Source organism: Euprymna scolopes, chromosome 43 (assembly GCF_053919585.1).
Source record: "Euprymna scolopes isolate OS-2025 chromosome 43, ASM5391958v1, whole genome shotgun sequence".
In the NCBI taxonomy this organism is placed as follows: Eukaryota; Metazoa; Mollusca; class Cephalopoda; order Sepiida; family Sepiolidae; genus Euprymna; species Euprymna scolopes.
The window spans coordinates 34,896,405-34,917,943 of NC_136524.1; the positions used below are offsets into that span (position 1 = coordinate 34,896,405).

A 21,539-nucleotide genomic window follows, 5' to 3' on the forward strand; every position below is an offset into this window, starting at 1 on the left:
GAGAAAAAAAAAAGAAGCAAAAACTTTGGTGTCAATTTAAAAAAGCATAAATTGATAATTTTTGGTTTAATTTTGTCTCAAAACAAATTTGGTGGAAAATGAAAATGTTGTTATCCAAGAAAAGCTGTCATAAATACAAATTCAAATGGTGAGTCTAATGATCAGGAGGACATTTTCGTACCATCTTACATGGTTTATATAATTTTATAAACCAGATTTTGGATTGTGAAACAAACATCTGTAAATTTGCTTTTTTTTTTTTTATTTTTTTTTTTTTTTCATAAGAAATTGTACACACCCCATCCCCCTTCCATTTCCCTTTTAATAGGTTTTACAAAATACTCGTCTTTCTGTGCTTGTCACACCACTGTGAAAAGTGGGTGTTATCATTTTTATATTTTTGTGTTGGTTCAACAGACACTTAAAATCGCAGTGCATTTCCATAAAGGAAAAGTAGTTTCTATTTAATTTTTTTATCTATACAATTGCGTTTATATATTCCATCTACATTTTTATTTTTTATTTTTTTTACTGCAGCACCAAGAAAACAGAACTTTCTACTTTTTATGTTTACTTTTTTTATATATTTTATTGTTTTTGCAGAGCTATTTCATATACAATTATTTGAATTACTGTGATTACTAAACTAATTAGTAATATTTAAACAAATTGTCTCAAACTTATTCCTTTTCGTGATCAGTTTATCATATATAAAAGAGGGCAGTTATCTGTGTATGTTTGAAAGTCCGGCTAAAAGTCGAAAGCAACAAAACAAATACCACCAGGTTGGTATTTTCTTGATCAGCGTTATTCCAAATAAATATTTAAAAATTTTAGAGGTTGTGGGGGGTTATTCATGTGCTAGTGGTTAACTGGGCCAGGTTTTGTCAGGAAGGGTTAGTTTTGCAGTGGTAGGTACTAATTATGAAAGAACATGTGGACACACTCCTAGAGGAATCTATTATATAAAGGAAAGTTGTGTGTGTATGTCCAGCTAGGTAGGAGTATACTGCACAGAGGAAGAGAGCGTGGGTGGGGAAAAAAACAAATCTATAAGTTTTAATAGAAATGCCATACACTTTTGTTCCAGGCAACGTCAGGTAGCCCTACTAGTCAAATTTTCTCATTTCATTGAATATCAAAAGTAAGGTGGGATAGGGGGGGGGGTCTCTTTGTTAGTGATTTACTCCCAAATAGTGGAGTCTTTATTAAAAAAATAGTGTTTATTTAGAATTAAATCTACTTTAAAAACTAAATTTCAGAAAAATATTTGTATATACCCATCACAGAATAGTGAGGATTCCAAAAAAATTACAGAATTGATCAAGTTGTGTTTTTCTTTGTTTTATTTATATATATATTTATGTATGTGTGTGTGTGTGTGATTTTTAGCAAGAATTTGTAGCCATTACAAGGCTGATTTAGACTTCAATAGTTCAAATTTAGTTGTCTTCCCCTTATTTATAAAATCTGGAGGATCAAAAATAACATCTTGCTTTGTCATACTTTTTTTTTTTTTTTAACTATTTTAACTACTTGATCAGTTTACATGATCTTTGGAATATGATATCTTTGTTTTGTGATGGGTATGTACATCATAAAGAATTTTTTTTCTTTAAGTCCTAAACAGCAAGGGGAAGGATATATAATGTTATGTGACTGGTAATGAAATAAAATATATAAACTACTAATTATAAAGACTAAGATTTCATCACTATTGGGATACCACTGCTAACACATGGACTATTTTTCAGATAATAATGCTCCTTTTCTTGTTGCGGTTTCCTTGTAAAGGATCAGTTATATTTATCTTTTTCTTTTTCTCCTTGTTATTACAATGTAATGTGATTGGGAAAACAAAAAAATTAACTTATAGAAAATCTATTGGTTTTATTCTCTGGATTCACAAAAAAAAAAAAAAAAACTGGTTAATTGTAGGAATATTAGAAAATTTGCTGATTATTTAGAATTAAACCCATTTTCAAAACAAAAATCCAGCAAAAAAATTTTTTTTTTTTTTTAAATACTTTATGATGTACATAGTTGTCAAAAAATGGAGATATATTTTAAAAATCACAGAAATTGATAGCCTTTTATTAAGAAAAAAATCGATGACTAAGTGAGACTTGTTGTTTTGATCTGCCATGTTTTATAAAAAATCGAGTGACAACTCGATTCAAACTATCAAGATCCAAATCAGCCTTGTTTTTAAAATCATTTTTAAAAAATTCTTTTATATAAAAAAAAAAAAGGTTACTATATCAATTCATGTAATTTTTGGAACATGACGTCCTCATTCTGTAATGGGTGTATATGTAATGAGTATATAAAGATTTTTCTGCAATTTAGTTTTGTAAAATAGGTCTCATTCTAAGTAAGCACCAGAAACTTTTAAATTAGAATTTTCCTTTCAATTGACGGAGGACTGTGGAGTTTGATATCATTTTCTTCTAAAGAGACTACTTTATTTCGTGCAGTAAGCATGGCCATTGATATCCTGGAATAAACACACCTCGTCTCTAACAGTTTATATTTTTTATGATTGCCTTTTGTGGTTGTTATTTTTTCATTTATTTTGTTTTTCTTTTTTCTTTAAAGGCGAATACAAAAAGAAGCATTTTCCAAACTGAAAAATGATCAGTTGGATTTAGAACCGTAAGTTGTTTGCATTTTTATACTTTTTAACGCAATATTTTAAGTTATTAAGATAACTTTCTTTGGTGTAATTATTAGATATTTTCAGTTTAATAGATTTTAGCTTTGTAGCTGGTAATTCTTGTTAGAATAACCCATTTTTGTCATTCTTGTTAGAATACTTCCCCTTTTGTAATTCTTGTTAGAATACTCCCCTTTTGTAATTCTTGTTAGAATACTCCCCTTTTGTAATTCTTGTTAGAATACTCCCCTTTTGTAATTCTTGTTAGAATACCCCCCTTTGTAGTTTGTATTTTATGTTTTAATACTAGATTCTATTTCAAATTATCATGAATATTGTAATAAACTTTTGCTATTATATTTGAATGTAATATGCATTGGTGTAAATATTTTTTTTTTCTCTCTAATAGATTTGTTGAGTGTTTAGAATGTGGACGGAAGCTGCATCAAATCTGTGCTTTGTATTTTGAACCACTCTGGCCTAATGGGTATGGATTAAATTTAATTTATACATTTGAACTTGAAAAATGTCATTTCCTTCTCATTAAAATATATCAAATGTTGGGTGAATAACTTTTACAAAGAATTTTTTTTATAAATATTGTTCTTCAACAAACGTTTATAACAATTTTGCAGATCAATAAACTGTTGCATATACTACTTTTTTATTGTTAAGCAGTAAATAAAACTTACATTAACTGCTATTGTCAATGTGAATTTGTTTAAGAATTCTTAATTTCATGACAGTTTAGATGTACATTTTTGCATCTCTTGAATTTGTTTGTAGATCTATTGAACTTAAATTCTGCATGAAATTTTCATTGCCAAATCCTTAGATTGGACGAACACAACCTATTTCCGATGTGTCCAAGCATCTCTACGGCAGGCTTCGTCATGTTTATATTAAGTTGAGAACTTCTCATCTATGGAACATGTTGCTATGGGATTGCTTTCCTACAGGCTACAGCATGCTTACTTTCAACTCCAATATCAACAAAAAACTTGTCATAAACCATCCTCATAAGTTTTGTTTATTCTATTTGTGATTTTCAATCCTTTCGTAATATTTATCCTCATTCAACTGCCAATCCATAAACCCCATTAAAACTATTCCTTTTGAATGACTCCTGGTCTTCATACATGATACATTTTTTAATTTTTAAAATAAGTTTGAAATGACATTTTTAGATGCAACCACTAGTAAATCTTTTTTCTAAAAGTGACTGTTTTTATATATCAAGTAGTCTATCAACCAGAAGTTTGGAATGAGTCTCTATTTTTTATTTATTTATTTTTTTTCTCTTTTCTTTCCTGTTTTTTTTTTTTTTTTTTTTTTTTTAAATTGTTAAAGACATAAATTAAATATCCAATTTTGAAAATTGGATCCATTCTTGCATTTCTGAAATAGAAGTAACTTTTTCATTTATTTTTTTTAAACTACAATAGGGAAATCAATTCAGTCAATGAAATAATTTATCTTTTAAGATATATTAATCTACATAAAGTATCTCCTAATGAAACAAGAAATATTTCAAAAAATTACTTTTACTTTTTCTCTGATTGTGTCTCATTTTATTTCACACTTTAGATTTTATTGTGATAACTGTCTAAAGGCAAAAGGTAAACAGGGCAAAAAGGAAGGAAAATATACTTGTAAGCGTAAGTATTTTTTTTTATTTACTTTTTGTGTGTATGTGAAATGTTAGTGTAAATTAACTGAAAATATTAATAATAGCTAATAAAAACTGTTATATTTCCATTTATTCATTTTAGTAAATTAAGAAAATCTTTTAACTTGAATTTATTGGTGCTTCTTCAAATTCAAAAATCGAAATATTAAATTCCAAGTGAAACCAATGATATTTACTTAATTGTCAATTCGCAGTAATGAACATATCTAAAAATTGTGATAAAGTAATAGGAAATTAATTATTAATGTAAACAGTTTTTAATGATAATTAGCGAAAATCGAGTTTTGCTAAATTGGGTGAAGTTTTCTGAAAATTATTACTTCCCTTGTTATAAGTCAAACTCTTTTGCAAAACTCAGTTTTCACTAATAGCCTTTGAAAGCTGTTTTCATTAATAATTAATTTTCTACCTTTTTTTTTTTTTTTTTTTTGTAAATTTTGGATATGTTCATTACTGTGACATGACAATCAAGTAGATCTCCATTCAATATTTCCCAACTCACTATAAGAACAAATAAGCAACAATTTATCAAAGGAGTAATAAGTTCAAGTTGACATAAAAGCAAAAGTTTATATTCAATTAAATATTTACTCTTGTAACAAGTCATGTGAATCAGAAGATATATGGTCAGATTGACTCATTGGGTTCCAGAAATTTCAACTCCAACTCCTAGAATTGCAAAATCTCCAACTCTTTATTTAAAGTTTGGGTGTTTGTCGATTCTTTAGCTCCGGCTCTTAGCATTTTTTTTTTTTTTTTTTTTTTTTTTTTTTTTTCCCCCCCCCCAAACCACTAATGCTGACTCTACAACTCTGGTTGTAACTAAGTTTATGAAAATATTAAAACTTGGAATTGTTAACAATTTTTTATGTTATAATCATAATGTTAACAATATTTTATCCAGAATTCAACCTAATTAAGGAAAAAAAACCAAAAAAACTGTAGAAAAATCTTTAATATATATACCAGTCATGGGATAACAATGTAATACTCCACAAATCATGTAAATTGATCAAGTATTTTTTTTTTTTTTTTTTTTTTTTTTATTAAACTAAGAAAATAAAAACAACCAAACCATAAATAAAATTTTTGGATATATTTTCATTAGATACATATTTTTAATATTTAGATTTTGAAACGAGTCCATTGTATTCTTTCTCCTGCTTATTTCATTTTGTAAATTTTTTTTTTTTTTAATATTCATTTATAATGTAAAATAAATTCAAAGGTTTCTATAATCCGTTCAAGTTTGAAATATATATTAGGTGTATATCTTAAAGGAATCGCAATTCCCTTTGGGTTACCTAGAATTAGCTGGCTTAGTGGATTTAACTCACCCTATAATAACCTACTATAATATTAATTTAGTAAATTAACTTTCTTGGTTGATATCAAAAATTTTTATTAAAAAAAAGTGAATAAATAAAAATCTTTTATAAAATTTTATTTTTTATTTATTTATTTTTTTTTTTTAGCTTTTCCACGTTATACAGGTCTCCCGAATACAAAACTTGGCATATACCTTGAAAACCGTGTAAATAATTTCCTAAAAAACAAGGACGCAGGTGCTGGCGAAGTAACTATCCGGGTTTTGTCAAGTTCAGATAAATCAGTGGAAGTGAAACAAGGGATGAAAAGCCGGTAAGTTAAATGAGTGTATTTAATTTTTTTTTTTTTTTTTTTTTTTTTTTTTTTTAAGGTAACTCTTTAAGTTGTTATTTAACATTTGTCTCTTACAAAGAAAAGAAGAAAAATATCTGGTTCTTGCCCAGAATTCCGCCTATATTAAAAAAAATAAAAACATCTGAATGATGTACATACCCATGATGAAATTAAAATATCATATTCCAAAAATCCTGTAAATTGATCAAGTACTTTTTTAACTAAGAAAATCAAATTTTATAAGTAAACAAAAGGACTCTCATATTGTGTCATCTTGTCAAAGGGCAGATAACTCCACAATAATTAAAACTGGCAAAATTAACCTTGTAGTGCCTAGGATTTCCCATTAGTCACTGCAGTTCGTTCTCCAGCTCTCCTAAACATTGACCCAATCTAAATTGCAGTGTCAATGATATATACAGATACATACTTTCAATGTACCATATTAATCTTTCTCACTCAATAATTTCTGTACATCTTTTCTTTTCCTTTTCTTTTCTCTCCTGACTTATCTGACGCTTTTCCTATCTGATGCATCTAAACATCTCTCTTAATGTAACTTAAATCCGTATTTTATATTTTATACCAGTTGTTCCCAACCTTTTTTAGTCAGAAATTCCTTTCAAACCTTGCACCTTAAATTTTTATTGTATTCAAGGATATGCTTTGCAAATTTCAGCTACAAGTTAATTAAAAGAAAATTGTAACTTTATTTATTTATTTTTTTTTTTTTAATATAATTTGAAAGAACACCAGTTGCCAGGCAACACTTGTTTAGTGCTGTTAACAAATACATTCAGTTGAGAACCACTTTTTCATTGTTTTAGTATGATTAGATTGGGCTAGTATTTAGGAGAGATGGAGGAAAATCCATAATTATAAAAGTCTTTCTGCTGCTAAGCAACAAGTTTATAAGCATAATACTTGTGGAAAAGCCTGAAAATTCATATCTTAAGTTTCAGCTATAGATCATTATTAGTGGACCCAAAAATAGCTGACTGTTAAAAAGCGTTAACTTGATTAAATCTAACTTTAAAAATATGCTTTCGTTATAAGTCTTCTTATTGCTTTGTAGCAATAAAGAAAATCTTGTTTAGAATATAGCTGTATAGTTGATTTATCTCATGCATTATTTACCTAAATAACACATTTTCTTTTATTCTAGGTTTGGGGATGAAATGCCAGATAGCTTTCCTTATCGAGCTAAGGCAATGTTTGCATTTGAAGAAATTGATAATGTTGATGTCTGCTTCTTTGGAATGCATGTACAGGAATATGGATCAGATTGTAACCAACCAAATAAAAGGTAATTTTTTTTTTTTTTTCTTCCCGCTTCAGTGACAGAAATGTAACTATTAAAAATAAATTTTATTTAATTTTCTTTTTTTATATTTCCTTTTCTTAAAGAAGTACAAGGGTCATTTCAAAAGTAAAGCCTCCTTTTTTTTCTTTTTTTTTTTTCTCTCCAAAAGTTAAAGTGTTACGGAGACGAATCGTACTATTAAAACAGGCGATCTTTTGTGTCCAGAATTTTTTTTTTTTACATAGTCACCACCATTCTCTGCACTTTTTGCCTGGAAGTCATGCACATCCATGACAGGGGTTGCTTTCTTAAGAGTCTTACACTGTCAATATCTGTAACAGAGATGAAACTTTCAAGTCATGAATACATAAGTAGCAGGACCCATCAACCATAAAACACTTTGGATAACTACAGATTTTAAAATAGTTATATTTAAAAATGAAAACTCTTAAAGTCTACTAAATACTACCATTTTCTTCAGAAATGGGATAGCATACCTGAATAAATAATTATCTGCTTGATATATTTTAAGTTTTTTTTTGTTTTGTTTTGTTTTTTGTTTTTTTACATAGGCATCACCACATTATAAAAGCCAAGAGGCCACTCAAGGATAAGGGATAAAGAGTGTACAGTAGAAATTGGACATTATAGTAATCATTAGTAATGAAAATTTGGTAAAGTTGATAACTTATATGGAACGGCTCATCAAGAACTTATTTACGTTAGACTTGAAGACAACCATATTGTAGTCAGCCGGAAAGCAGGAAAACGGAAGACAATTCCACAGGCGTGCAGTTCTAAGAAAAAAGCTTTGTTCATGGAATCTACGTTTAGGTTTAGGCACAGATAAAGAGTGGGGGGAATTATTGATAGTGTTTACAGCTAGACAAGTGTTTCTTGTGAAAGTTTGGCGAGGGGAGACCATAGATTGAAGCTCATTCGAACACTTTCCATGAAAATAACGATACATCAGAGACAAACATACTTGAATAAATAATTATCTGCTTGATATATTTTAAGTTTTTTTTTTGTTTTTTTGTTTTTTTTTAGGAAAGTAATGATACATGAAATTTTTATGGCATTGTAGCATATTTATATACATTTACTGCAGATTATTTGGAAACCATTAATTTCTGGGGGTTTTCAATCCTAAATTTGGATTTCTTGCTCAAAAGTATAGTTATATAACAAATTGCATTGCTTTATCGTGTTTTAATGAATATATAGCATTTTTACTGAAAAGTATTGTAAAAGAATATGACAAAACGTATATTGTCTTAAAGAGGGAAAAATATCCAAACATGCAAGGCACAAAAATAGTCATAATTTCCCCATTTTTGGTAGATTTAAAAAAAAAACAAAAAAACTTATTTTTTTTTCTTAGATCAAGCTTTTTCTATGTATGCCATTAAGATGTTTTAAGCATTTTCAATTTTTTTCATGTTTTGCTAGCATATAAGTTCAGTAATTTATAACGATACCATTTGCAATTTTCTCTGAGGTTTGGATGCAATAAAAAATAGGAGGCATTACTTTTAGGACGGCACTTGTATAAGATAAAAACTTCTATAAGATAACGGTTGGCATGGAAGACAGTAAAATATCTTGTATTTGTTGCTGATAGATGTTAAATTTTAGCATTAAATAATTTCAAAAGTCTTGATGTGCCACAAGGTGAACAAAAATTAAACAAAATTTCATTTATAAAATAAATGCATTATTATTATTAGTAGTAGTATTAGTATTATTATTAGTCTAACATTTTTTATTAAATTATGAGCAAAAATATTTATTTATTTTTTTTTACTTTTCTTTCAGGCGTGTGTATATATCATATTTGGATAGTGTTCACTTTTTCCAACCCCGATCTCTCAGGACAGCTGTTTATCATGAAATTCTAATTGCTTATTTGGAATATGTAAGGCGATTAGGATACACGATGGCTCATATATGGGCGTGTCCTCCTAGCGAAGGAGATGATTATATTTTTCACTGCCATCCTCCTGAACAGAAAATTCCCAAACCAAAACGGCTACAAGAATGGTATAAGAAAATGTTGGATAAGGCTATTATTGAGCGTGTTGTGATTGATTACAAGGTAAATATATTTCATTACCAACACCAACCCGCATGCACTTTTATGGATATTTATTATATTTGTTTTGAATGTCTTGCCACAAATTTTTTTTTTTCGTTTTGCTTGTTTATTGGGACTGGGATTGAAGATCTTATCCCAAATTCTCTTGACATCTAACTCAACTTGTGGAAGGACGACAATACTATTTTCTCTTAACATTTTATTATAAATTACCTCCTATTGTGATATTCAAGTAATGTTAAGAAACAATTAGTTTAAGCAAATGTTTGTGAAAGATTAGTATTATTTTTTTTATATAAAAAAGAGCGGTTAGTTTGGTCATCAGTGAAAAATGCATTTTGAGGATCCTCTCCAAATTCTCTGAATTGGTTATCACTATTTTTTTCTTAAGTATTACAAAAATATTAATTATGGATTGGTTTCCATATCTAATCATCAGAGACAACACAGGGTTTCTAAACACCTATCTCTCTGGACATCATGTGACAGCCCTTCTCATCTGTGTCCTAAGCTAACTTTTATTTACTTCGAACTTTTGTATATCACAAAAAATAGAACTCTAACAATAAAGGCCATTTACCATTGTAAATGGTATAACAAAGTTCTCTTCCTGGTCTTAGCGCCGCAATTCACCTTTTCACCTCTCTCTGAAGGAGAAAGCTTCTAGAGAATATTAAATCCACAAGTTGTCCCTATTTACATGTGAAGCTACAGTTAAAACTAAGGTTGTGGCATAGGAGTTGGTGTTTATTTAGAATTATACTTTTTTTTTTTTAAACGAATTGGCAAAGATCTTTTTAAAAATAACTAAAAACTTCACAATATACGTACCTGTCATAGAAGAAAGATGTGATAATTCAAAAATAACTATGGAAAATCAAATTTTATGATGAAGTGAGATGCTTTTTTTTTTTTTTTTTTTTTTTCATCATGTTTTATAAATACGGAGGAGACAACTCTATTCAAACTACCAGGCTTTCCAATGGCTACAGTTTCTAATTAAAATTGCTAAAAATCAATTAAAAAAAATTTAAATTGTACATATCCGTTAGGGAATGAAGTTCTTAGTGAAATTAAGTGAATTTTTTTTTTTTTTTTTTTTTTTTTTTACAGCGAAAAAACAATTTGTTATACCAAGCAAAAGGTTTGATTTTTAGGAAGAAAAACTAGTATTAAAGATGGGGAGGGAGTGTCAGCACTTTAAATCGAGTTATCTCCCCGTGGTGTGTTATCCAAACAAAAATTAAAAGATGTTTACCTTTAACGGCATAAAAACCTGTTTTTCCATTGTTAAAAAAAAACAAAAACAAAAAAAAAACTACTTCGTTCTGTGACTGGTATGTACGTCAAAGATTTTTCTGCATTTAGTTTCTTGAAACTAGTTTAATTTTAAATAAACACTGAAAAGTATATGTAACGTTTATATTCTTTACCAAATTCTTTTCATATATATTTGCTTCTATGTACAGCTGATGGAAATATGCCATTTTGGCAAATCTATTTTCATGAATGAAATTTCAAGAATACTCTTGTCATTGTATTTACTTTTTATTATTTTTGTAAAAATCAAGTTATAGGTTTATATTTTTATCATAATCCCCGTGTTTTGTTAGAATCCCCGTTCTGTTGAATAGGATCATTTTCTTCAATTTTTCTTTAATAAATAATTTTCTACCTTATTGATTTTTGTAATTTTTTGATATAATCATTTTAAAAATATGAGGAATATGGAGATACCATAGTTTTCATGTGAAATTCAGTTTTAAGATTTGAAATTTTGTTCCAATAGTGTAGAAGCACATTGTTTTCTATTAATTTTTTTTTTTTTTCTATCTTTTTTTATTTGTAACAAGTTAACAATGTAATATCAATATCATTACATTTTTTTTTCATATTACTATCTATAGGATATTCTAAAAGATGCCGTGGAAAATAACCTTACAAGTGCAACAGAGATGCCATATTTTGAAGGAGATTTTTGGCCAAATGTCCTAGAAGAAAGCATCAAGGAACTGGACCACGAGGAAGAAGAGAAGCGTAAAAGAGAAGAAGCGGAAGCTGCTGCTGCTGAAGCAGCTGAAGAACAAGGAGATGAAGGAGAAGCAGGCCAAGTAAGTTTAGTTTTGTTGTTGAATTTAATGGTTAAAGAAACAAAATATAAATATTCATCCACACACACACACACACACACACTTTTTTTAACTGTCCTTTAAATATTTAAAAAATCTGTTAACTTGTAAATATATTTTGGAGAAAAAACTATTTCATTTACATTTGTTTTTATTATAAAAGTAAAAAAGTTATTGCAATTAAACTCATATAAAAACGAGCTTAAAACAATGTTATTGTCCAGAATTCAACCCAATTAAAAAAAAAAAAAAAAAAAAAAAAATATTTGATGTACATACCCATTTCTGTATTTCTCTTTTTAATTAGATTAAATTCTGGACAAACCCCCAATGTATATTCAATAAATCACAAATAATAATTACTAAAATGTCTTAAATGTTAGAATAATCATTAAATATAATCTTTTCTAAGTCAATGTTTCTTACATAATTTTTAACTCTCCTCAACAATGTGTTTTATTACATACTGACAGGGGTATCCGGCATTGGTAAAGAACCCAAAGGGTGGAGAGATAATAAAGTTTTGGTAGATGAGTATGAGGATCGAACCCGAACCCTTGAGGCAAAGTTGAAAATTAAGTGTGAAAAAAAAAGTGCAATGTTAACCACTGGGCCACTGCAATATACCCACAAAACTCCACGCTGTTGAGACTAACCCTCGGGGTTGAAAATCGCACTTACTCTGCTTTGTTTTCTAGTGGAGTTCACACTATGAGAGACTGACCTTCAGACTTTAGAGTTAAAATTGTTATACTTGAAAATTGCCCAAACTCTGCTCTGTTTGCCTGCCAGACTCCATGCCATTGGAAAAACTAATCCCAGGAGTTATTGTTGAAATCGCTAAACTCAAAAGTCGCCTAAACTTTATCAAGAGTGCCATCCAGGCACAGATAGTAAATCTAAATTAAAACTTGTGAGGAATCAGTGTATAATTTTTCAAATAATAATTATAGTTATTTTATACAAAAAAGACCAGTCGTCGGAGTGTTATTCTTATTTTGGCTTGAAATGATCTTTGCTTCCCAGTGGTAAAGACCTTAATGACCAGTGCTGGATAACATATCCTTTCTATCTTTTTAAAAGTGGTGATTCATTGGACAGGACCCTTCAACACCCATAGCTATCACCAGGGTGACCGCCAGATGCTAAATGACCAACTAGGACCCAGAATGTCGGAATTTGGTGACTTCATTCACTTAACATCATGGTAAGGGAGTGAGGTACATCCTGATGTAATCTCCAGTCGTCTTTAGGTACATCTTTGTGAACCTAGGAATCTTTGTTGAACAAATACTACAAAGTATCAGTTTTAATCTCAAGTTTCAAAATAGAACATTAATAATCTGTCCTCTATTTCTACAGTTAACCAAATCCATTCATAAATCAAAATAGTTTCAACTTGTCATTTAAGAATATTTGGAAATATTCTTAAATGACAAGTTTGTTTTTCACATGATCAAAAAGTGAAACAACAATAAAACACGTCCCAAACTTTACTGTGTTTATAATAGTTTTTTTGTTTATTTAGCCTCGTATAATAAATCTTCGTTTTCAGATCCTCATTTCAGCTTTAACAGATTTTCAGAAATTACTCAAATATTTTCAGTCTTCATTTCAGAATGGTCAAGGCAAGAAAAAGGGACAGAAAAGTGGTCGCAATAAAAAAGCGAATAAAAACAAAAGCAATCAACGGAAAAACAATAAGAAAACCAACCTGCCTCATGGTGGAAATGATCTCTCAGCAAAGTTATACTCTACCATGGAAAAACATAAAGAGGTAGGTGCTTTTATATCTCTTTCTTTTACCATATAAAGTTATCTCCTGAGATTTTAAAAGTTGAATCTAAATAGCATTTAATCTGGCATATACAACTTGGATTCTGAATCTGTTATTCTTCTACAGTGTTGTTGGCATTATAATAGCATGCATAATTATAGTTTATATAAAACAATTATGTAGTCCCAGTAATGTTATTAAGTGATAATATAAAAAACATTTTCATTTGATTGAAAAATCTAAATTAGTCAAGCGAATAACTTTTTTAGTAGTATTATGAAAATATTTATCTCTTTTTGCAACTAAATTTTTTTTTTCTATTATGTTAAAATAGTCATAAAATGACTTCACTGCAATCCCTGCAACATTTAATATTAAATAGAATAATATTGGTAAAATGGTAGTGGATTATAGTCAGGAATCTCTTCAGAATGTTCAGTCTCTCCAATCTTTGGTTTCACCTGGTCAAACATGTCTGTTACATTACAAAACACCGATTTTATATATATCTTTCTATATCTTCTTACTATCAATGAAATTGAGACACTACTGAGGAAGCAACCTTGAAACATCTTCAAACATAAGGATACGTTTTATCCATGATAAAAGCGTTGTTAGATGCAAATTCAAAATGTAAGTTTAGTGAGCCAATTCAATGCAGATTTTTTTTTTTTTTTTTAAATAAACATTTGTTTATAAATCAAAGTACTTTTTGACATAATCTGAAACAGGTCTTGTTTTTTCTTAGTAGCATCATGCCATGAAAGATAAAATAAAAATTTTAAAAAGATCTAATCCTGACGGAAACGATTACATAGAAAAAGTACTTTGATTTATAAACAAATGTTTATATTATTTAATTGGAATTTATTATTGAGATGAGTATTATGTATCAATTTATTTATTACAGACTGTTATCCTCATCTTGGTTGTTGTTTTATGTTGCGGTTACCACCTGACGAAGGCCAGAGGAGTAGTTGGCCAAAACATTGTGAAACAACAACTAACAAAGATGAGGATAATAGTCCGCAATAAATAAATTAATAAATAGGTGTTTGTTTTGGGGTTTTTTAAATTTGTGTTGAATTGGCTTACTAAACTTGTATTGTGAATCTTCAGACATATTTTTAATTACATATGTAAATTAGAATTTGAACCTTGTCAACCTCAGTTATTTGTTTCCCACGAAACAAAATGTGACACAAGGTCGGTTTAATGTGGGAGATTACCAGCTCCTCTGCAAAAATAAAATTGCCTTAGTATAGAAGGGTTTCCCCCTTCATTGACTGAGGACAATTAATTTGAGTGCAGCATCAGTGACCAGCCCAGTACAAGTACCAGGTGTCGTCTGATATCTGTTCTCTTATTTTATCATTTAACCCTCAAATTCTGTAGGAAATGTTTCTGACAATTTTATATGAGAAGTAAGAAAAAAATTTACAAACTTATAAAAATTGATCTGTTTCTGAATTTTTTTTTTTTTTAAATGAGGATTGATAATTTGTATTATTTGAACTCTGTTCTCATCTTGAATGTGTTATTCTCACGTTTTGGTCGATTTAACCGTTAACCTTCTTCAGATGTATCTTGTCAAACTTTAGAATCTACCAAATTTTGAACAAAAACTGTTTATTTAATTATTACGGATAGATAACTCTTGTTCTATTAGTACAAATAATACTATACTACAAATACAATACAAATGTATCCATTCATGGCCGACAAGAGACATATCTGTAGAAGGGTGGAGGTTACATCAGCTAAAAATTGTAATAATAATGTCCAAGATAAGAACGGTAGTTTGAACATTACAAATACAAAAATTTGTCTCATTATTTGCAGTAACTTCTTCAAACATATTTTTTATACGTAAAGAAAAAAAACATGAATTTGTATAGAAAACAAAACGAAAGATAATGTTATTGAATTAGAATTTTTCTCAATTCCTTTAAATACTTAAAATCAACTTATCCAGCAGTTTTTACTTTCTAACTTCTCTGTGATGATATATACACTTCAAGTCAACTTATTCCTACCAAGTTTGAATTTTGACCCCCCCCCCTCCCCTTAGCATCTATTTTTATCATGAAAGAACAGTCCACAATAAATGCAATCATTTGACCCGTTTTGTGCCACTCTGCAATCTTGCATCTTGGAGGAGATGCACTTTGAAAAAATGGCGACCGACAGACAGACATAGTGAGTTTTATTACTGTGTGTGTGTGTTGAACAATAAATATTGAATCATAGTTTTTTGTTTCTCATGTTATGAAAAAAAAATATCTACATTGATCCATTTTTCACAGCTTTCAAATAAACATTGTTCTTTATGAAGGTATATAACATTTTTCTCTTCTTTAAACCCATTCAGGTATTCTTTGTCATCCGTCTCCATACCCAACAAGCCGCAAGTACCTTGCCACACATAGAAGACCCAGACCCTCTAATTTCTTGTGATCTGATGGATGGTCGAGATGCATTTCTTACTATTGCAAGAGAGAAACATTACGAGTTTTCTTCTTTACGGAGAGCAAAGTATTCTTCGATGGCATTACTTTATGAATTGCATAATCAGGGAAGGGACAGTTTTGCCTATAATTGCAACAATTGCAAATCTCTTGTTGAAACGAGATATCATTGCTCTCAGTGTGATGTAAGTATTTTTTTCTTGGACAAGCTTTTCAATTTATTTTACAGTAACTATGAAATAATCGATATATTATTAAAGTTATGGTATTTTTTTGGAATTTGTTTATACACAACTAGAAATATAATTGGTTTAAAAAGAATACATATTGGTAAGATGCTTGATTTTTTTTTGGGGGGGGGGTATTATACAATTGCTGTACCCCAGTATATCTAAAAGAATATTTTTAACCGTATTCCACAGTACAAGGACTAAATATTTTATTTGGAAATAAAACCCAACAAATTGATTAAACTTGTTGAAACTCTGCTGTATAAAGATCCTAAAACCTCTAAAAAAAAATGTTAGTCTCTAAGTCTAATTTGTGCCTTTGTCCACTAAGTACTTGCCTAACCGGTTTTGGATTTTCCATTTACAATAATGTTATAAGTTCTGCTTGTATAAGCATTTTCCCCACACATGCAAGTACGTTCTCCCATTACCTACTTTTTTTTTTTTTTTTTTTTTTTTTTATTAGCTAGAAACTGTTGAAGCTAGATAAATATGGAAATTGAAATATCCAGATATTGTACCAACACCACTTATGGAGCTACAGTTCAATTAAAAACATTCAAAATCAAATGGTTGATTATTGATCTAAACATAACGTCTTCGAATATCATATTCAGTTTGCTCAAGTCTTGTCATGTCCAAATCCAGTCACACAATTCTGTCGGATTAATAATTATAAAACGAGTTAAAATTGAACAAAAAAATTAGAAAAATTTAATTACATCAACATTCTATGATTATTTCTTTTATATTTTACTTTCTTTTTTTTTTTTAATGGAATCCAATGAATAAAATAAAATGACTGAATCCTGTTCATGTAGTGAATTATCCTCAATATCACAAGTTGGAGCAGCTTCTCTCTAAAAAAAAGAAAGAAAAAAAAATTATTTTAAAGAATCCCAGTATCTAAAATTTGTTAAAGTCTGAGTAAAGCTATTTCTTGATGTCTTTTATAAAAAAGATGGCATTTAAAAATTTTGACTGCATAGTGTTCATACTTTTCAAAAGGTAACAAACTTCAATAAATTATTTTTTTTTTTTTTTTTTTTTTTTTTTTTTTTAAAGCTCGTGTAAGTAAATTTTGAATTATTCTGTCAATCATTTTTTCACTATTCTTTAGAATAAGTAAATAACATCATTAGTATTATCATTATCCTTGGTAATTATCACTTGTACTTGGTTGCGGCGTTTACCCTGTATCGGTTAAGCTGGCTCCATCCAACAAGTTCACTGCATCCCGTATAACACCTGACCAAGCACGGTGGTCCGTGGCTATTTCAGTTAGAAGCTTAAGTCATTCACAGTTCCGTCGGCGGAATCCATAGAGGTGGGAGATAAGGATCATTTCAGCATCCTGTTTCATTGTCCTAAGCCAGGTTTTGTGTTGGCCACTGCGGTGCTTCTTCCAGTTTGGTGGTTGTGCTGGTTCGATGGTTTCACAAATGAGGTCACCTGGGTTTTGACAAAGCACATGGCCAAACCAATGAAGGTATCTGGTAAGGAAGGATTGTTGAAGGGAGCATATCTTGCGGTGTGCCCGGATCGTGTTACGGCTGAATTGCTGACAGAGGACATGTAGGATGCAACGTAGGCAATGATGACCAAGTGACCTCCAGCGTGCGAAAGTCACTTGGACTCATAGGCCAGGTTTTGCAGCCATAAAGCAGAATAGTGCGGACCAAGGCCTGGTAGATCCTAAAACAAAAAATATCATTAGCATCGGTATTATCATTCGTTGATGTCTCCGTTCAGTCCCAAGAGACAATGGATACCCTCTGTAAGGGTGGCTGCACGTATAATTGTGAATAGGCACTGCTTGAGTCCAGTGGCAAGGAGAAGACCAGGACGACTGAAAACAATGCCGAGATAAGTGGAGAGCACATACAGCACCTGCAAATTTTTAAATGGTCACCCATTTTAGTACTGACCAGGCTCAATATTGCTTAACTTTGAGTATTATCGTTAGCATCAGTATTATTATGAAGATAATTTCATTATAATTAAGCATCAATCTCAAATCTCAAAGCAAAGTTTTTCTCTTGAAGAAAAACATTTCATCAGAATTATTTCTCATAAAAAATATCAAATTTTGTTTTTCTGAACAAAAAAAATGAATAATATAAGAAACTATTTGTTTTTAATTCAGAAATTTTATCTTTTCCTGACAATTTTTTGTTTTAACTTGTTTTTGCTTTGTTTTTTATAATTAAAAAAACAAATGTATATTTTCACGTTCGATAAACTCGCAGAGCAACAGATTTTGTTTTATTTACGCATTCAAAGTAAATTATCGATGAACACTGCATCATTGCTTTATTGTGGGCATGTGTTGTGAATTATAAGGTCAAAACATTGTTCAATATTTAAGTTTTAATTAAATACCTACTTTTTTAAAAATAAATACTTAATTTTTTATATTTAATGCTTTCTTTTGATTGCACATTTCATCTCTTTAATTTAGTCCATTCTTATAATTTACCATTACAATTTGCACCAAAGTATATTTTGATTTTTTTTTTTTTTTTTTTTTTTTTTTTTTTAATACCAAATATCCAAAATTTTGTAAAGACTATATCAAATCAGATATGATAGTAATAAATAAACAAACTCATATTAACATCATATTTTATCATAATTGTCTCAATATCAAAATATTATGAAAATGAAAAAAAAATGTAATTTCACAAGCCTGAAAATGAACAAGATGTAATTTTCTGAAAAAGTTTAAATAGAAAATCCAGAGCCCTATGTAAAAGAGAATAAGTAAGTTTTGAACAATTTTTACTTGCTATCTATTTATGACCTTCATATTCAATCTAGGTTTAGCCATGGGGGAGGGGGGTAAAATTTTGTTAAAAATTCAAATAAAAAATAAAACTTTTTACATGCATGTCTCAAAATCTTTATTTTTGCTAAAATTTATTTATTTTTTTTTTTTTTTTTTTATTATACTAGGATTTTGACCTTTGTGTTCCTTGTTATGAGAAGGACGGTCATCCACATAAAATGGATAAACTTGGATTTGATCTTGACGATGGGACCACGTCAACAGAAAAACAAGAAAATCCTCAGGAATGTCGGCGACAATCTGTTCAAAGGTGCATTCAATCTATTATTCATGCGTATCAGTGCCGGGATGCTAACTGTCGCCTTGCTAATTGTCAGAGGATGAAACGTGTTGTTGCGCACACTAAAATCTGTAAACGTAAGACGACTGGTGGTTGTCCAATTTGTAAACAATTGCTAGCATTGTGCTGTTATCATGCAAAACATTGCACAGAAAACAAATGCCCAGCTCCATTTTGCTTTCAAATCAAGCATAAATTAACACAACAACAATTGCAACAGAGGTTACAGCAAGCTCGAATGATTCGTCGGCGAATGGAAACAATGACACAGCGGAACTCGAGTACCACTGTGCAGTCATTGCAACCGCAACCTCAGTTGCCGCCATTTGGTGGGAAACCTCAGGGTCCCCCTCCAGGTGCTATGCAGGCGGCCCGTCAAGCCCAGGAAGCAGCTCAGCGACAAGCCGTCTCATTAGGCAAACCCTCAGGTCCTATTAATAGCCTACCTCCACAGGCTGCAAAGATACAAGCTATGCAGTCTAAGACGGTTAACCCCATGGCACAGACTACAATGATGCAATCATGGCAAACATACCAAGGCCAACAAGGACCTCCTCCACCCCAGTCAGTACCTCCCCCTCCCCCACCACAGCCACGTCAAATACCGCCTCAGAGAATGCCCATGCAGCAGACTCCTCCTTCGCAGCAACAACAGCAGCAACAACCACCACCTCCCGGGGGAAAGCCGCTCAACACTGGTATGAACCCCTCGCAGCCAAGGACATCTATGCAGCAATTAATGCAAGTGTTGAAAACCCCACACTCCCCGCAGCAACAAACGCAAATCCTTAACATCTTAAAATCTAATCCTAATCTAATGGCAATGTTCATAAAAAATCGTGATCTTCATCAACAGCAGCAGCAGCAACAACAACAGCAGCAGCAGCAACAACAGCAGCAGCAGCAGCAGCAACAAATGTCAAGTATGCAAAGCCTTTCACAACCTGGGGCTCAACAGGTACCACAACAATCGTGGTATCCCAAATTACAGGTTCCACCCAGGCAACAGCATCAACAGCAGCCAGCAATGGCTCCATTTCCGCAAACAACGCAGTTTACACAACGAACAAGAATGAGCTTCTCTCAGCCAGGTTTTCAAGGTGACGGCTCACAGCATATGCCCGCCCAATTTCAGCAGCAAATGCTACAGCAGCAAATCAAACAGCATATTGCTGGTGGACAGCCTGTCAGTCCCCAACAAATGCTGGCCCAACAGACGGCCCCATCCCCACAGCATATAATGCAGCAGGTGCGTTCTCCTCCAACAACATCCACGTTACCACAGACTGTCCGCTCACCCCAGCCAACCCCATCACCACGGCAGCCAGCCATATCCTCGCCTAGACAGTCTCAACAATCACATCATATACCTCCTATTCATTCACCTCATACTTCTGTCGCTGGGACGACAACTAGCACCAACCCTGACCCTAATCAAATACATTCAGAACAGGTTTTGCTCCCACAATTACCGACACATGCTAATGTTTCACAGCTTAAAAGTCCAAGCGGCTCAGAATTAACATTGGGACAAGATTCTGAAGTTTCTTCAATAAATCCACAAGACTCGCTAAAATTAGTTGATAAAGTGTAGGGAAAACAAAATTATTATGTTTTTTTTTTTTGTTTTTTTCTTTTTTTTTTTTGTTCTTTTTTTTTTTTTTTTTTTTCTATCTTTTATCTATAAATTTTAACATTTTTAAAAACGATTTTTAAACGATTTTTTTTTTTTCTTTTTTTTTTTCCCCCACATTTAAAAAAAAAACTTCAAAATATTGGTGGGGAGGGGGGAGACTCTTAGCGAGATTGTAAAACTATGAAAAAATCAATCAGAATCTTTTTTCTTTTTTTTTTTTTTTTTTAATAATAAAAAAAAAAAGATTTTTAAAAACACCTTCAAGAATCACAAGAAAAGGGACATCCATGAAAAATTTTCATGTTGTTAAAAAAAAAAAAAAAAAAAAAAAAAAACCTTATTATAAGGGGGGGGAAAAAGCTACAAATAGATTGGTCTTTGACATTTATATTTTGTTCTTTTTTTTGTTTGTTTATTTTTTTCTTCTCTTTCTTGCTTCTCCCCTTCCTTCCTTCCCCTCACCTCAGAAAAAAAGTTTAAATTTTGTTGAAGAAAAAAAAAGATAATAATAAATAAAATTTTCCAGAGGAAGAGAAATGTATATTTTATTCTATATAAACAGGTGAAAAAGAAAAAAAAAAATGTAGGTAGCTATTCACTTAAAATCTTGTCACATGACCAATGGACCTGAAATGTTGAAATGATAAATTGTACAATTTGTATAGCAGTTCATGGAGAGTGTCATCCTTTGCATTGCAAGTGTGCCTAGGTCTTCCTCTATATAATAGCAACAATTTAACCAGTTCCTTTGTTTTTTTAGGT

General features: G+C 30.6%; 1 protein-coding gene across 4 annotated transcripts in view; it reads left to right on the forward strand.

Moving 5' to 3' along the window:
• Positions 1 to 21,032, forward strand: part of LOC145268279 (histone lysine acetyltransferase CREBBP-like) — a 107,519-nt gene extending 86,487 nt beyond the window's left edge. For all 4 annotated transcript variants that reach the window (XM_080123671.1, XM_080123673.1, XM_080123672.1 and 1 more), the window contains 10 exons: positions 2,599 to 2,655; positions 3,066 to 3,143; positions 4,244 to 4,314; positions 5,822 to 5,987; positions 7,174 to 7,314; positions 9,130 to 9,409; positions 11,317 to 11,520; positions 13,145 to 13,315; positions 15,687 to 15,968; positions 18,969 to 21,032. In XM_080123671.1, the coding sequence (XP_079979797.1) occupies positions 2,599 to 2,655; positions 3,066 to 3,143; positions 4,244 to 4,314; positions 5,822 to 5,987; positions 7,174 to 7,314; positions 9,130 to 9,409; positions 11,317 to 11,520; positions 13,145 to 13,315; positions 15,687 to 15,968; positions 18,969 to 20,735 (3,217 nt within the window). In that variant the 3' untranslated portion in view covers positions 20,736 to 21,032. The remainder of the gene's footprint in view (positions 1 to 2,598; positions 2,656 to 3,065; positions 3,144 to 4,243; positions 4,315 to 5,821; positions 5,988 to 7,173; positions 7,315 to 9,129; positions 9,410 to 11,316; positions 11,521 to 13,144; positions 13,316 to 15,686; positions 15,969 to 18,968) is intronic.
• The last annotated feature ends 507 nt before the right edge of the window (positions 21,033 to 21,539 follow it).